The following is a 17,836-nucleotide window of genomic DNA, read 5'->3' as shown; positions in this document are numbered from 1 at the left end:
CATGTATGGATGTGAGAGTTGGCCTATAAAGAAAGCTGAGCACCAAAGAATTGATGCTTTTGAACTGTGGTGTTGGCCCATTTCTGCTGGCCAGCTAACCTCAGTCCCTCATGATGCAATGCCACTCACTGATAAAACTGTCTGAGAGCTGCCCTTGTGGTGCCAACACTCTAAACACAGCCTCTACAAGTTCCTGGAGCTGACACCACTCCTCTTCCTTGGAGGACATTCTCTCTGTTCAAGGGAATCACCCACCAAGACAACTCCAACCCACAAGGGCTTATCGGAAGCTGCTTGGGATCCACTGAGATGATAAACATTGTGGCCTCTGCAGCACCTGGTCCTTTATGCTCCCTCTTGTCTCTGGAGAGTTAGCAGGAGCTCTGCCAAGGGAGGATCCTGGCACACCTTCCCCACCCATAGGGCAAAATAACAAACAACAGAGTAAGCTGCCTTTAAGAGGGACAGCAGGATCAAAGGCAGGCACAGACCATGGCTCTCTCCACCATCCTGTTCCTCATTCTCTTCATTGGCCTCCTGCTCCTCTGGGGCTGCCCTGCCTCCCGGGGCTGCCTCCCTCCTGGACCCTGGCCTCTGCCCTTCCTGGGGAATGTCTTGCAAATGGACCAGAAGGGTCTCCTCAAGTCTTTCCAGGCGGTGAGATGGAAAGGGCAAAGGGGGTGGAATCATTAAAGAAGGGATTGGCTACCCACTCCAGTATTCTTGTCTGGAGATTTCCAGGGACAGAGGAGCCTGGCTGGCTACACTCCCTGAGATCACAGAGAGCTGGACACAACAGAATGACTAACACTTTCTTTTTATATACAGTAGTGTATATATGTTAATCCAAATTCCCCAATTTATCACACTCCCTTTCCCCACTAGGTAACTGTAAGTTTGTTTTCTGTATCTGTAACTCAATTTCTGTTTTGTAAACAGGTCCGTTGTACCATTATTTTAAAGATTCAATGTATATGTGACACCATATATTTGTTTTTCTGTGTCTTACTTACTTTGCTCAGGATGACAATTTTGAGGTCCATCTATGTTGCTGAAAGTGACATTACTTCATTGTTTTTTATGGCTGAGTAATATACCACTGTATATATGTACCACATCTTTTTTACCCACTCCTCTATCTATGGGCATTTAGGTTGTCTCCATGTCCTGGCTATTGTAGACAGTGCTGCAGTAAACACTGGGGGGCATGTATCTTTTCAACTTATGGTTTTCTTTGGATGTATGCCCAAGACTGGGATTCCTGGGTCATAAGGCAACTATATTTTTAGTTTTCGGAACAACATCCATACTGTTCCCCATACTGACTAGACCAATTTACATTCTTACCAACAGTGTAGGAGGGTTCCCTTTGGAGAGGGACATTTGAATAGACATGAGACTTTGAGCTGTGACACCGTGTGGGTTGGGAGGGAGAGATTCTATAGCTTGGATGTAGGGAGTCTCTGTAATTCTTTTTTTTTTTAATTAATTTATCTTAATTGGAGGCTAATTACTTTACAATATTGTAGTGGGTTTTGCCATACATTGACATGAATCAGCCATGGGTGTACCTGTGTTCCCCATCATGAACCCCCTCCCACATCCCTCCCCATCCCATCCCTCTGGGTCATCCCAGTGCACCAGCCCTGAGCACCCTGTCTCATGCATCGAACCTGGACTGGTGATCTGTTTCACATATGATATTATACACATTTCAGTGCTATTCTCTCAGATCATCCCAGCCTCGCCTTCTCCCACAGAGTCCAAAAGACTGTTATATACATCTGTGTCTCTTTTGCTGTCTCGCATATAGGGTTATCGTTACCATCTTCCTAAATTCCATATATATGTGTTAGTATACTGTATTGGTGTTTTTCTTTCTGACTTACTTCACTCTGTATAATAGGCTCCAGCTTCATCTACCTCATTGGAACTGATTCAAACGCATTCTTTTTAATAGCTGAATAATATTCCATTGTGTATAGGTACCACAGCTTTCTTATCCATTCATCTGCTGATGGACATCTAGGCTACTTCCATGTCCTGGCTATTATAAATAGTTCTGCAATGAACATCAGGGTACACGTGTCTCTTTCAAGTCTGGTTTCCTTGGTGTGTATGCCCAGCAGTGGGATTGCTGGGTCATATGGCAGTTCTATTTCCAGTTTTTTAAGGAATCTCCACACTGTTCTCCATAGTTGCTGTACTAGTTTCCATTCCCACCAACAGTATAAGAGGGTTCCCTTATCTCCACACCCTCTCCAGCATTTATTGTTTGTAGATTTTTGGATAGCAGCCATTCTGAGTGGTGTGATATGGCACCTCATTGTGGTTTTGATTTGCATTTCTCTGATAATGAGTGATGTTGAGCATCTTTTCATGTGCTTGTTAGCCATCTGTATGTTTTAGTCTGTTTAGTTCTTGGAGAAATGTCTGTTTAGTTCTTTGGCCCATTTTTTGATCAGGTGGTTTATTTTTGTGGAATTGAGCTGCACGAGCTGCTTGTATATTTTTGAGATTAATTCTTTATCAGTTGCTTCATTTGCTATTATTTTCTCCCATTCTTAAGGGTGTCTTTTCACCTTGCTTATAGTTTCTTTTGTTGTGCAAAAGCTTTTAAGTTTAATTAGGTCCCATTTGTTTATTTTTGCTTTTATTTCCATTACTCTGGGAGGTGGATCATAGAGGACCCTGCTGCGATTTATGTCAGAGAGTGTTTTGCCCATGTTTTCCTCTAGCACTTTTATAGTTTCTGGTCTTACATTTAGACCTTTAATCCATTATGAGTTTATTTTTGTGTATGGTGTTAGAAAGTGTTCTAGTTTCATTCTTTTACACGTGGTTGACCAGTTTTCCCAGCACCACTTGTTAAAGAGATTGTCTTTTCTCTATTGTATATTCTTGCTTCCTTTGTCAAAGGTAAGGTGTCCATAGGTGCGTGGACTTATCTCTGGGCTTTCTATTTTGTTCCATTGATCTCTATTTCTGTCTTTGTGCCAGTACCATACTGTCTTGATGACTGTAGCTTTACAGTATAGGCTGATTCCTCCAGTTCCATTCTTCTTTCTCAGGATTGCTTTGGCTATTCGAGGTTTTTTGTATTTCCATACAAATTGTGAAATTATTTGTTCTAGTTCTGTGAAAAATACCATTGGTAGCTTGATAGGGATTGCATTGAATCTATAGATTGCTTTGGGTAGTATACTCATTTTCACTATATTGATTCTTCCAATCTATGGACATGGTATATTTCTCCATCTATTAGTGTCCTCTTTGATTTCTTTCATCAGTGTTTTACAGTTTTCTATATATAGGTCTTTTGTTTCTTTAGGTAGATATATTAGTAAGTATTTTATTCTTTTCATTGCAATGGTGAATGGAATTGTTTCCTTAATTTCTCTCTCTGTTTTTTCATTGTTAGTGTATAGGAATGCAAGGGGTTTCTGTGTGTTAATTTTATTCTTGCAACTTTACTATATTCATTGATTAGCTCTAGTAATTTTCTGGTGGAGTCTTTAGGGTTTTCTCTGTAGAGGATCATGTCATCTGCAAACAGTGAGAGTTTTACTTCTTCTTTTCCAATCTGGATTCCTTTTGTTTCTTTTTCTTCTCTGACTGCTGTGGCCAAAACTTCCAAAACTATGTTGAATAATAGTGGTGAGAGTGGGCACCCTTTTCTTGTTCCTGACTTTAGGGGAAATGCTTTCAATTTTTCACCATTGAGGATAATGTTTGCTGTGGGTTTATCATATATAGCTTTTATTATGTTGAGGTATGTTCCTTCTATTTTTGCTTTCTGGAGGTTTTTTTTTTTATCATAAATGGATGTTGAATTTTGTCAAAGGCATTCTCTGCATCTATTGAGATGGTCATATGGTTTTTATCTTTCGATTTGTTATTGTGGTGTATTACATTGATTGATTTGAAGATATTAAAGAATCCTTGCATCCCTGGGATAAAGCCCACTTGGTCATGATGTATGATCTTTTTAATATGTTGTTGGATTCTGTTTGCTAGAATTTTGTTAAGGATTTTTGCATCTATGTTCATCAGTGATATTGCCTGTAGTTTTCATTTTTTGTGGCATCTTTGACAGGTTTTGGTATTAGGGTGATGGTGGCCTCATAGAATGAGTTTGGAAGTTTACCTTCCTCTGCAATTTTCCAGAAGAGTTTGAGTAGGATAGGTGTTAGCTCTTCTCTAAATTTTTGGTAAAATTCAGCTGTGAAGCTGTCTGGTCCTGGGCTTTTTTTTTTACTGGAATATTTCTGACTAGTTTTGGTTTCCATGCTTGTGATGGGTCTGTTACGATCTTCTATTTTTTCCTGGTTCAGTTTTGGAAAGTTAATATTTTTCTTAGAATTTGTCCATTTCTTCCAAGTTGTCCATTTTATTGGCATATAGTTGCTGATAGTAGTCTCTTATGATCCTTTGTATTTCTGTGTTGTCTGTTGTGATATCTCCATTTTCATTTCTAATTTTGTTGATTTGATTCTTCTCCCTTTGTTTCTTGATGAGTCTGGCTAATGGTTTGTCAATTTTATTTATCTTCTCGAAGAACCAGCTTTTAGCTTTGTTGATTTTTGCTATGGCCTCTTTTGTTTCTTTTGCATTTATTTCTGCCCTAATTTTAAAGATTTCTTTTCTTCTACTAACCCTGGGGTTCTTCATTTCTCCCTTTTCTAGTTGCTTTAGGTGTAGAGTTAGGTTATTTATTTGACTTTTTTCTTGTTTCTTGAGGTAAGTCTGTACTGCTATAAACCTTTGCCTTAGCACTGCTTTTACAGTGTCCCATAGGTTTTGGGTTGTTGTGTTTTCATTTTCATTCATTTCTATGCATATTTTTATTTCTTTTTCGATTTCTTCTGTGATTTATTGGTTATTCAGAAGTGTGTTGTTTAACCTCCATATGTTGGAATTTTTAATAGTTTTTTCCTGTAATTGATATCTAATCTTACTGCATTGTGGTCAGAAAAGATTCTTGGAATGATTTCAATTTTTTTGAATTTACCAAGCCTAGATTTATGGCCCAGGATGTGATCTATCCTGGAGAAGGTTCCGTGTGCAGTTGAGAAAAAGGTGAAATTCATTGTTTTGTGGTGAAATGTCCTATAGATATCAATTAGGTCTAACTGGTCCATTGTATCGTTTAAAGTTTGTGTTTCCTTGTTAATTTTCTGTTTAGTTGGTCTATCCATAGGTGTGAGTGGGGTATTAAAGTCTCCCACTATTATTGGGTTATTGTTAATTTCCCCTTTCATACTTCTTCTTTTTTTTTTTTTATTTTTAAACATTACATAACTGTATTAGTTTTGCCAAATATCAAAATGAATCCGCCACAGGTATACATGTGTTCCCCATCCTGAACCCTCCTCCCTCCTCCCTCCCCATTCCATCCCTCTGGGTCGTCCCAGTGCACCAGCCCCAAGCATCCAGTATCGTGCCTCAAACCTGGACTGGCAACTCATTTCATACATGATATTTTACATGTTTCAATGCCATTCTCCCAAATCTTCCCACCCTCTCCCTCTCCCACAGAGTCCATAAGACTGTTCTATACATCAGTGTCTCTTTTGCTGTCTCGTACACAGGGTTATTGTTACCATCTTTCTAAATTCCATATATATGCGTTAGTATACTGTATTGGTGTTTTTCTTTCTGGCTTACTTCACTCTGTATAATAGGCTCCAGTTTCATCCACCTCATTAGAACTGCTTCAAATGTATTCTTTTTAATGGCTGAGTAATACTCCATTGTGTATATGTACCACAGCTTGCTTATCCATTCATCTGCTGATGGACATCTAGGTTGCTTCCATGTTCTGGCTATTATAAACAGTGCTGCGATGAACATTGGGGTACTCATGTCTCTTTCCCTTCTGGTTTCCTCAGTGTGTATGCCCAGCAGTGGGATTGCTGGATCATAAGGCAAGTCTATTTCCAGTTTTTTAAGGAATCTCCACACTGTTCTCCATAGTGGCTGTACTAGTTTGCATTCCCACCAACAGTGTAAGAGGGTTCCCTTTTCTCCACACCCTCTCCAGCATTTATTGCTTGTAGACTTTTGGATCGCAGCCATTCTGACTGGTGTGAAATGGTACCTCATAGTGGTTTTGATTTGCATTTCTCTGATAATGAGTGATGTTGAGCATCTTTTCATGTGTTTGTTAGCCATCTGTATGTCTTCTTTGGACAAATGTCTATTTAGTTCTTTGGCCCATTTTTTGATTAGGTCATTTATTTTTCTGGAGTTGAGCTGTAGGAGTTGCTTGTATATTTTTGAGATTAGTTGTTTGTCAGTTGCTTCATTTGCTATTATCTTCTCCCATTCTGAAGGCTGTCTTTTCACCTTGCTAATAGTTTCCTTTGATGTGCAGAAGCTTTTAAGGTTAATTAGGTCCCATTTGTTTATTTTTGCTTTTATTTCCAATATTCTGGGAGGTGGGTCATAGAGGATCCTGCTGTGATGTATGTCAGAGAGTGTTTTGCCTATGTTCTCCTCTAGGAGTTTTATAGTTTCTGGTCTTAAGTTTAGATCTTTAATCCATTTTGAGTTTATTTTTGTGTATGGTGTTAGAAAGTGTTCTAGTTTCATTCTTTTACAAGTGGTTGACCAGAGTTCCCAGCACCACTTGTTAAAGAGATTGTCTTTAATCCATTGTATATTCTTGCCTCCTTTGTCAAAGATAAGGTGTCCATATGTGCGTGGATTTATCTCTGGGCTTTCTATTTTGTTCCATTGATCTATATTTCTGTCTTTGTGCCAGTACTATACTGTCTTGATAACTGTGGCTTTGTAGTAGAGCCTGAAGTCAGGTAGGTTGATTCCTCCAGTTCCATTCTTCTTTCTCAAGATCGCTTTGGCTATTCGAGGTTTTTTGTTTTTCCATACAAATTGTGAAATTATTTGTTCTAGCTCTGTGAAGAATGCTGTTGGTAGCTTGATAGGGATTGCATTGAATCTATAGATTGCTTTGGGTAGTATACTCATTTTCACTATATTGATTCTTCCAATCCATGAACATGGTATATTTCTCCATCTGTTAGTGTCCTCTTTGATTTCTTTCACCAGTGTTTTATAGTTTTCTATATATAGGTCTTTAGATTCTTTAGGTAGATATATTCCTAAGTATTTTATTCTTTCCATTGCAATGGTGAATGGAATTGTTTCCTTAATTTCTCTTTCTGTTTTCTCATTATTAGTGTATAGGAATGCAGGGGATTTCTGTGTGTTGATTTTATATCCTGCAACTTAACTATAGTCATTGATTAGTTCTAGTAATTTTCTGGTGGAGTCTTTAGGGTTTTCTATGTAGAGGATCATGTCATCTGCAAACAGTGAGAGCTTTACTTCTTCTTTTCCAATTTGGATTCCTTTTATTTCTTTTTCTGTTCTGATTGCTGTGGCCAAAACTTCCAAAACTATGTTGAATAGTAATGGTGAAAGTGGGCACCCTTGTCTTGTTCCTGACTTTAGAGGAAATGCTTTCAATTTTTCACCATTGAGGATAATGTTTGCTGTGGGTTTGTCATATATAGCTTTGATTATGTTGAGGTATGTTCCTTCTATTCCTGCTTTCTGGAGAGTTTTTATCATAAATGGATGTTGAATTTTGTCAAAGGCTTTCTCTGCATCTATTGAGATAATCATATGGTTTTTATCTTTCAATTTGTTAATGTGGTGTATTACATCGATTGATTTGCGGATATTGAAGAATCCTTGCATCCCTGGGATAAAGCCCACTTGGTCATGGTGTATGATCTTTTTAATGTGTTGTTGGATTCTGATTGCTAGAATTTTGTTAAGGATTTTTGCATCTATGTTCATCAGTGATATTGGCCTGTAGTTTTCTTTTTTTGTGGGATCTTTGTCAGGTTTTGGTATTAGGGTGATGGTGGCCTCATAGAATGAGTTTGGAAGTTTACCATCCTCTGCAATTTTCTGGAAGAGTTTGAGCAGGATAGGTGTCACCTCTTCTCTAAATTTTTGGTAGAATTCAGCTGTGAAGCCGTCTGGACCTGGGCTTTTGTTTGCTGGAAGATTTTTGATTACAGTTTCAATTTCTGTGCTTGTGATGGGTCTGTTAAGATTTTCTATTTCTTCCTTGTCGAGTTTTGGAAAGTTGTACTTTTCTAAGAATTTGTCCATTTCTTCCTCGTTGTCCATTTTATTGGCATATAATTGTTGATAGTAGTCTCTTATGATCCTTTGTATTTCTGTGTTGTCTGTTGTGATCTCTCCATTTTCATTTCTAATTTTATTGATTTGATTTTTCTCCCTTTGTTTCTTGATGAGTCTGGCTAATGGTTTGTCAATTTTATTTATCCTTTCAAAGAACCAGCTTTTGGTTTTGTTGATTTTTGCTATGGTCTCTTTTGTTTCTTTTGCATTTATTTCTGCTCTAATTTTTAAGATTTCTTTCCTTCTACTAACCCTGGGGTTCTTCATTTCTTCCTTTTCTAGTTGCTTTGGGTGTAGAGTTAGGTTATTTATTTGACTTTTTTCTTGTTTCTTGAGGTGTGCCTGTATTGCTATGAACTTTCCCCTTAGGACTGCTTTTACCGTGTCCCACAGGTTTTGGGTTGTTGTGTTTTCATTTTCATTCGTTTCTATGCAAATTTTGATTTCTTTTTTGATTTCTTCTGTGATTTGTTGGTTATTCAGCAGCGTGTTGTTCAGCCTCCATATGTTGGATTTTTTAATAGTTTTTCTCCTGTAATTGAGATCTAATCTTACTTCATTGTGGTCAGAAAAGATGCTTGGAATGATTTCTATTTTTTTGAATTTACCAAGGCTAGCTTTATGGCCCAGGATGTGATCTATCCTGGAGAAGGTTCCATGTGCACTTGAGAAGAAGGTGAAATTCATTGTTTTGGGATGAAATGTCCTATAGATATCAATTAGGTCTACCTGGTCTATTGTATCGTTTAAAGTTTGTGTTTCCTTGTTAATTTTCTGTTTAGTTGATCTATCCATAGGTGTGAGTGGGGTATTAAAGTCTCCCACTATTATTGTGTTATTGTTAATTTCTTCTTTCATACTTGTTAGCATTTGTCTTACATACTGCGGTGCTCCCATGTTGGGTGCATATATATTTATAATTGTTATATCTTCTTCTTGGATTGATCCTTTGATCATTATGTAGTGACCATCTTTGTCTCTTTTCACAGTCTTTGTTTTAAAGTCTATTTTATCTGATATGAGTATTGCTACTCCTGCTTTCTTTTGGTCCCTGTTTGAATGGAAAATCTTTTTCCAGCCCTTCACTTTCAGTCTGTATGTGTCCCCTGTTTTGAGGTGGGTCTCTTGTAGACAACATATGTAGGGGTCTTGTTTTTGTATCCATTCAGCCAGTCTTTGTCTTTTGGTTGGGGCATTCAACCCATTTACGTTTAAGGTAATTACTGATAAGTTTGACCCCGTTGCCATTTGCTTTATTGTTTTGGGTTTGAATTTATACACAGTTTTTGTGTTTCCTGTCTAGAGAATATCCTTTAGTATTTGTTGGAGAGCTGGTTTGGTGGTGCAGAATTCTCTCAGCTTTTGCTTGTCTGAAAAGCTTTTGATTTCTCCTTCATACTTGAATGAGATCCTTGCTGGGTACAATAATCTGGGCTGTAGGTTAATTTCTTTCATCATTTTAAGTATGTCTTGCCATTCCCTCCTGGCTTGAAGAGTTTCTATTGAAAGATCAGCTGTTATCCTTATGGGTATTCCCTTGTGTGTTATTTGTTGTTTTTCCCTTGCTGCTTTTAATATTTGTTCTTTGTGTTTGATCTTTGTTAATTTGATTACTATGTGTCTTGGGGTGTTTCGCCTTGGGTTTATCCTGTTTGGGACTCTCTGGGTTTCTTGGACTTGGGTGATTATTTCCTTCCCCATTTTAGGGAAGTTTTCAACTATTATCTCCTCAAGTATTTTCTCATGGTCTTTCTTTTTGTCTTCTTCTTCTGGGACCCCTATGATTCGAATGTTGTAGCGTTTAATATTGTCCTGGAGGTCTCTGAGATTGTCCTCATTTCTTTTAATTCGTTTTTCTTTTATCCTCTCTGATTCATTTATTTCTACCATTCTATCTTCTAATTCACTAATCCTATCTTCTGCCTCTGTTATTCTACTATTTGTTGCCTCCAGAGTGTTTTTAATTTCACTTATTGCATTATTCATTATATATTGACTCTTTTTTATTTCTTCTAAGTCCTTGTTAAACATTTCTTGCATCTTCTCAATCCTTGCCTCCAGGCTATTTATCTGTGATTCCATTTTAATTTCAAGATTTTGGATCAATTTCACTATCATTATTCGGAATTCTTTATCAGGTAGATTCCCTATCTCTTCCTCTTTTGTTTGGTTTGGTGGGCATTTATCCTGTTCCTTTATCTGCTGGGTATCCCTCTGTCTCTTCATCTTGTTTAAATTGCTGAGTTTGGGGTGTCCTTTCTGTATTCTGGCAGTTTGTGGAGTTCTCTTTATTGTGGCATTTCCTCGCTGTGTGTGGGTTTGTACAGGTGGCTTGTCAAGGTTTCCTGGTTAGGGAAGCTTGTGTCGATGTTCTGGTGGATGGAGCTGTATTTCTTCTCTCTGGAGTGTAATGAAATGTCCAGTAATGAGTTATGAGATGTCTATGGTTTTGGGGTGACTTTGGACAGCCTGTATCTTGAAGCTCAGGGCTGTGTTCCTTTGTTGCTGGAGAATTTGCTTGTTATGTCTTTCCCTGGAACTTGTTGGCCCTTGTGTGGTGCTTGGTTTCAGTGTCGGTATGGAGGCGTTTGATGAGCTCCTGTCAATTAATGTTCCTTGGAGTCAGGAGTTCCCTGGAGTCAGGGTTTGGACTTAAGCCTCCTACTTCCAGTTATCGGTCTTAATTTTACAGTAGTTTCAAAACTTCTCCTTCTATACAGCACCACTGATAAAACATCTATGTTAAAGATGAAAAGTTTCTCTACTGTGAGGGTCACTCAGAGAGGTTCACAGCGTTACATGGAGAAGAGAAGAGGGAGGAGGGAGTTAGAGGTGACCCAAATGAGATGAGGTGGAATCAATAGTGGAGAGAGTGGGCTAGCCAGTAGTCACTTCCTTATGTGCACTCCACAACTGGACCGCTCAGAGATGTTCACGGAGTTATACAGAGAAGAGAAGAAGGAGGCAGGAGACAGAGGTGGCCAGAAGGATAAAAGGGGGAAATGAAAAGAAGGGAGACAGATCCAGCCAGTAATCAGTTCCTTAAGTGTTCTCCACCGTCTGGAACACACAGAAATTCAGAGTTGGGTAGAGTAGAGAGGGGTTAGGGAGGAGATACAGGTGACCTGGTGGAGAAAATGGAGAGTCCAAAGGGAGAGAGAGCAGTCAAGCCAGTAATCTCGTACACTAGTGAAAAATGGGTCCTTAAGATTGGGTTCTTAAAGGTACAAAATTGGTAACAAATACATAAAAGCAAAAATTAGAAATCTAGAGTAGAGTTTGGAATTTCAAAAATGCGATGTTAATGAAAAGAAGAAGGAAAAGAAAGAGAGAAAAAATGAACAAAGAAAAACAAACAAGGTCGTGAAAATTATAAAGAAACTACAGGTACAAAATTGATAACTAATACCAAAAAGCAAAAATTAAAAATCTAGAGTAGAGTTTGGAATTTCAAAAATACAATATTAAAAAAAAAAAGAAGAAGAAGAAGAAAAATAAAGAGAGAAAACAAACAAACCAACAAAAACAATGTCACAAAAATTATAAAGAAAATACAGGTACAAAATTGATATCAAATACCAAAAAGCATAAATTAAAAATCTTGAGTAGAGTTTGGAATTGCAGATATACGATGTTATATAAAAGAAGAAGAGAAAGAAACAGAGGGAAAAAAAAGTCACAGAAATTATGAAAAAAACTATAGGTACAAAATTGATAACATATACCAAAAGGCTAAAATTAAAAATCTAGAGTAGAGTTTGGAATTTCAAAAATACAATGTTAAAGAAAAGAAGAAAAAGAAAAAAGAAAAAAAAAAACATGGTCAAAAAATTATAAAATATATATATGAAGTTTGCTGAAGAAGAAAAAAAAATAGGGTCTTTTTTTTTTTTTGCAAAGTAATAGTTATAAAAGTGAAAATTAAAGGACAATAGAGGACTTTAAAACATTTTTTTTTAATAAAAAAAAAGAAAGATTGATCGTAAAAATAGTAAAAATATATCTAGGTCTTTCTCTGGTTTTGTTGTGAGTATTGTGGGTTCAGTTCATTTTTGGCAGTTCCTTAGTCCGACTTATATTTCTCAAGATCTATAGGCCCCTTCCTATGTAATCCGTAGTAACCACAGGGTTTTAATCTATAGCCTGTAGCTTCCAAGGCGTTTCCCTCTGTTATAGCTTCTTCTGTTTGCTGGTCTCTTCAGTGTCTGGTTCCCGCCCTGACACAAAGGGGATGGTTGAGGACACTATTTTTTTTTTTTTTTTTTTTAATTTAGGCTCACTTGTTCAGCCGCGCTGTGGGGAGGGAGGGAGGGATGCTGCAAACAGATAACACTGGCATGCGCTCGCAGTGCCTCAGACACACTGGGTCTGCCCCCGCTCACGGTGCGTGTAGCCTCCCTGCCCACACTGCTTGGGCTCTAGGTTGTTCCGCCGGGAACAATCAGAGGCCGGCCCTGGGCTGAGCTCCCAGGTCCAAGCCGCTCAGGTTCAGGCACTCAGGTAGTCCTCAGAGGCGCAGACTCGGTTGGGCCTGCGTTTTGTGTTCTTCCCAGATCCAAGCAGCTCAGGTGATGAGGTGTTTGGCGGGCGCCAATGCTGCAACTTATCGCCTCCCTGCCACTCGGTTATCTGGGTGTAAAACCGGCGCACCTTCTCAGGCAGCTGTTGACCATCCAGACCCCCAAGAAGTTTTAGTTAGCAAAGAAGCCTGCTTACAGTTTTATAGATAGTGTCTCTCTGGGGCTGCGATTGCCCCCTTCCGGCTCTGGCTGCCTGTCACCGGAGGGGGAAGGTCTGCAGCCGGCTATCTCTGTTCAGTCCTTTGTTCTGTGCACAGGCCTGACGGTGTCTTAGGTTAGGGCTGGCTTTTCGCGTGGTAGATATCCCACAGTCTGGTTTGCTAGCCCAAATTATTTTGCTCAGATAGCACTCAGGACATTCGGCCCGATTCTTACTCTAAGGGACACAGCCCGCGCTGCACTTCCCTGCCCAGCCCCCGCTTGCTAATGCCGTGTGCAGGCGTCTGCGCTGCTTCTCCGCTGGGGGAGTTACCGTAGGGCTCACAATCCGCGATTTTTAATTGTTTATTTTTTTTTCCCCTCTCTTTTATGTTGCCCTCTGTGCTTCCAAAGCTCGGCACAGATTCGGCAGTGAGAGGGTTTCCTGGTGTTTGGAAACTTCTCTCTTTTTAAGACTCCCTTCCCGGGACGGAACTCTGTCCCTCCCTCTTTTGTCTCTTTTTTTGTCTTTTATATTTTTTCCTACCTCCTTTCGAAGAGTTGGGCTGCTTTTCTGGGTGCCTGATGTCCTCTGCTGGCATTCAGAAGTTGTTTTGTGGAATTTACTCGATGTTTAAATGCTCTTTTGATGAATTTGTGGGGGAGAAAGTGTTCTCCCCGTCCTACTCCTCCGCCATCTTGGCTCCTCCCTGTGACTTTCTTAATTAGTCCCCTTTCATACTTCTTAGCATTTGCCTTACATATTGCAGTGCTCTTATGTTGGGTGCCTATATATTACAATTGTTATATCTTCTTCTTGGATTGATCCTTTTATCATTATGTAGTGTCCTTCTTTGTCTCTTTTCACAGCCTTTATTTTAAAGTCTATTTTATCTGATATGAGTATTGCTACTTCTGCTTTCTTTTGGTCTCCATTTGTGTGAAATATCTTTTTCCAGCCCTTCACTTTCAGCCTGTATGTGTGCCTTGTTTTGAGGTAGGTCTCTTGTAGACAGCATATATAGGGGTCTTGTTTTTGCATCCATTCAGCCAGTCTTTGTCTTTTGGTTGGGGCATTCAACCTATTTACATTTAAGGTAATTCTTTTTTTTTTTTTTAAGGTAATTCTTGATAAGTATGATCCCATTGCCATTTACTTTGTTGTTTTGGGTTTGAGTTTATACACCCTTTCTGTGTTTCCTGTCTAGAGAAGATCCTTTATCATTTGTTGAAGAGCTGGTTTGGTGGTGCAGAATTCTCTCAGCTTTTGCTTGTCTGTAATGCTTTTGATTTCTCCTTCATATTTGAATGAGATCTTTACTGGGTACAGTAATCTGGGTTGTAGGGTTTTCTCTTTCATCACTTTAAGTATGTCCTGCCATTCCCTTCTGGTCTGAAGAGTTTCTATTGAAAGATCAGCTGTTATCCTTATGGGAATCCCCTTGTGTGTTATTTGTTGTTTTTCCCTTGCTGCTTTAATATTTGTTCTTTGTGTTTGATCTTTGTTAATTTGATTAATATGTGTATTGGAGGTGTTCACCTTGGGTTTATCTTGTTTCGGACTCTCTGGGTTTCTTGGGCTTGGGTGACTATTTCCTTTCCCATTTTAGGAAAGTTTTCAACTATTATCTCCTCAAGTATTTTCTCATGACCTTTCTTTTTGTCTTCTTCTTCTGGGACACCTATGATTCGAATATTGGGGCATTTAACATTGTCCCAGAGGTCCCTGAGGTTGTCCTCATTTCTTTTAATTCTTTTTTTCCTTTTTTCCTCTATGCTTCATTTATTTCTACCATTGTATCTTCTACCTCACTTATCTTCTCTTCTGCCTCCATTATTCTACTGTTGGTTCCCTCCAGAGTGTTTTTTATCTCATTTATTGCATTATTCATTAATTATTGACTCTCTTTTATTTCTTCTAGGTCCTTGTTAAACATTTCTTGCATCTTCTCAATCCTTGTCTCCAGGCTATTTATCTGTAACTCCATTTTGTTTTCAAGATTTTGGATCATTTTTACTATCATTATTCCGAATTCTTTTTCGGGTAGACTCCCTTTCTCCTACTCTTTTGTTTGGTTTGGTGGGTATTTATCCTGTTCCTTTACCTGCTGAGTATTTCTCTGCCTTTTCATCTTGTTTAGATTGCTGTGTTTGGGGTGGCCTTTCTGTATTCTGGCAGTTTGTGGTTCCTCTTTATTGTGGAGATTCCTCCCTGTGGTGGGGTTGGGCGAGTGGTTTGTCAAGGTTTCCTGGTTAGGGAAGCTTGCGTCAGTGTTGTGGTGGGTGGAGATGGATTTCTTCTCTCTGGAGTGCAATGAAGTGTCCAGTAGTGAGTTTTGAGATGTTTATGGGTTTGGTGTGACTTTGGGCAGCCTGTATATTGAAACTCAGGGCTATGTTCCTGCATTGTGGTAGAATTTGCATGTTATGTCTTGCTCTGGAACTTGTTGGCTCTCAGGTGGTGCTTGGTTCAGTGTAGGTATGGAGGCTTTTGGATGAGCTCTTACCGATTAATGTTCCCTGAGTCAGGAGTTCTCTGGTGTTCTCGGGTTTTAGGCTTAAGCCTCCTGCCTCTGGTATCAGTCTTATTCTTACGGTAGCCTCAAGACTTCTCCATCCATACAGCACTGATGATAAAACATCTAGGTTAATGGTGAAAAGATTCTCCACAGTGAGGAACACCCAGAGAGGTTCACAGACTTACATGGAGAAGAGAAGAGGGAGGAGGGAGATAGAGGTGACCAGGAGGAGAAGAGGGGAATCAAAAGGGGAGAGAGCAATCTAGCCAGTAATCAATTTCCTATGTGCTCTCCACAGTCTGGAACCCTCAGAGAGGTTCACGGAGTTACACAGAGAAGAGCAGAGGGAGGAAGGAGATAGAGGTGGCCAGGAGGAGAAGAGGGGGAATCAAAAGGAGAGAGACAGATCTAGGCAGTAATCAGTTCCCTAAGTGTTTTCCACATCCCGGAACACACAAAGAGATTCACAGAGTTGGGTAGAGAAGAGAAGGGCGAGGGAGGAGATAGAGGTAACCTGGGGGAGAAAAAAGAGAGTCAAAAGGGGAAGAGAGTAATCAAGCCATTAATCACATTCCTAAGTAAAAATGGGTGCTGAAGATTGGATTCTTAAAGGTACAAAATTGATAACAAATACCAAAAAGCAAAGATTAAAAATCCAGAGTAGAGATTAGACTCTCAAAAATACAATATTAAAAAAAAATCACAAAAATTATAAAAAATATATATGAAGTTTGCTTCAAAAATAGGGTCTTTTTTTTAAAGGTAATAGTAGGTTATAAAAATGAAAATTAAAGGAGTAATAGAGGACTTTAAATTTTTTTAATTAAAAAAATTTTTTTAAATGATAATAGTAAAAATATATCTAGGAATTTCTCTGGAGCTGTTGCAGGCAGTGTGGGGTAAGTTCAGTCTCAGATAGTTTCTTGCTTCAGCTTATACTTCTCAAGATCTATTGGCCCCTCCAATGTAGTCGGTGCTAACTACAGGGCTTTAATCTGTTGCACCTGTCACTTCCAAAGCAGTTCCCTCTGTTTATTTTGGCTTCTTCTGTTTGCAGGTCTCTTCAGTGTCTAATTTCTGCCCTGACACACGGGGGTGAAGGTGGTCACTTATTTAGGCTCACTTGTTCAATCGTGCTGTGGGGAGGGAGGAACACCGCAAACAAATATCACTGGTGTGTGTGGGGAGTGCTCACAGTGTCTCGGCCACACTGTGTTTGCCCCTGCTCACGGCATGTGTGCTTTCCCAGTCTACACTGCTCAGGCTCCAGTCTACAGTGCTAAAGAGCTCAGGCTCTGCAGAGGAACTGTCTAAAGTGGGCCCTGGGTTGTGTGCACTTCCCAGGTCTGAGCAGCTCAGGGACCAGGTGCTTGGAGAGCACACTCTCCCCGGGTAGTGGGTGTGTCTTATTGCCTCCCCTGTCCCAGCCACTCGGTTTCCTGGGTACACAGCAGGCACGCCATCTCAGGTGTACTGTGTGTCTCTTCTGGGGGGCAGATCTCTGGCTGTGACCCTCCCAGTGGATGTCAACTGTCCAGAATCCCAGAAGTCTTGGTTAGCAACTGGGAGCCTGCTTGCAGTTTGGTAGAGGATGCCATCTCTGGGGCCAAGATTGCCCCTTTCTGGCTCTGGCTGCCACCTGTCTGCCTCCCTGCCTCTGGCAGGGGATGGGCTGGTCCACAGCTGGCTAGCTCTTCTCTGGTATTAGCTTAGTCCTTTGTTCTGTGAGCGGGCCCTGCAGTGCCTTATGTTAGGGCTTTTTTGTGGGATAGTTCTCTCTCTCTCTTTTTTCCCTCACTCTCTCTCTGGCTATCCCACAATTTGGGTTGCTATCTCACATTAGCTCCCTCAGATTGCCCTCAGGACATTCAGGCCTGGTCCTTACCCTAAGCAATTGCAGCCTGTGCCTCCCTGTTCAGCCCATGCTTGCTGATGGCGGATGCGAGCATCTGGGCTACTTCTCTGCTGGGAGTTGCCGTTAGGCAAATAATCTGTGGGTTTTATTTATTTATTTATTTTTCCTCCTGGTTATGTTGCCCTCTGAGATTCCAAAACTCCCCACAGACCCACCGGTGAGAGGGTTTCCTGGTGCTTGGAAACTTCCCTTCTTTTAAGACTCCCTTCCTGGGATAGGTCTCCATCCCTAACCCTTTTGCCTCTATTTTTATCTTTTATATTTTGTCCTACCTCCTTTTGAAGACAATGGGCTGCCTTTCTGGGTGCCTGATGTCATCTGCCAGCGTTCAGAAATTTTCTCAGCGTTCAAATGTTCTTTCAATGAATTTGTCAGGGAGAAAGTGGTCTCCCTGTCCTATTCCTCCACCATCTTAGGACCATGCCCTCTGTAATTCTTAAAAGCAAAGCTGGGAGGGCTCAGGGTAAAGTCAACAGAGGTGGATGCTTGGGGTCAGGTGATAT

At 39.9% G+C, this 17,836-nt stretch overlaps 1 protein-coding gene across 1 annotated transcript in view; it reads left to right on the top strand.

Moving 5' to 3' along the window:
• The first annotated feature begins 492 nt into the window (after positions 1–492).
• The window catches only part of LOC129630658 (cytochrome P450 2B4-like), a 32,645-nt gene continuing 15,301 nt past the window's right edge, over positions 493–17,836 (top strand). The window contains exon 1 of the mRNA XM_055551161.1: positions 493–657. Coding sequence (XP_055407136.1) covers positions 493–657 — 165 coding nt within the window. The remainder of the gene's footprint in view (positions 658–17,836) is intronic.

Source organism: Bubalus kerabau, chromosome 17, assembly GCF_029407905.1.
Source record: "Bubalus kerabau isolate K-KA32 ecotype Philippines breed swamp buffalo chromosome 17, PCC_UOA_SB_1v2, whole genome shotgun sequence".
Lineage (NCBI taxonomy): Eukaryota > Metazoa > Chordata > Mammalia > Artiodactyla > Bovidae > Bubalus > Bubalus kerabau.
The sequence above is the reverse complement of the archived record's forward strand: the minus strand, read 5'-3'. Positions and strand labels throughout refer to the sequence as shown.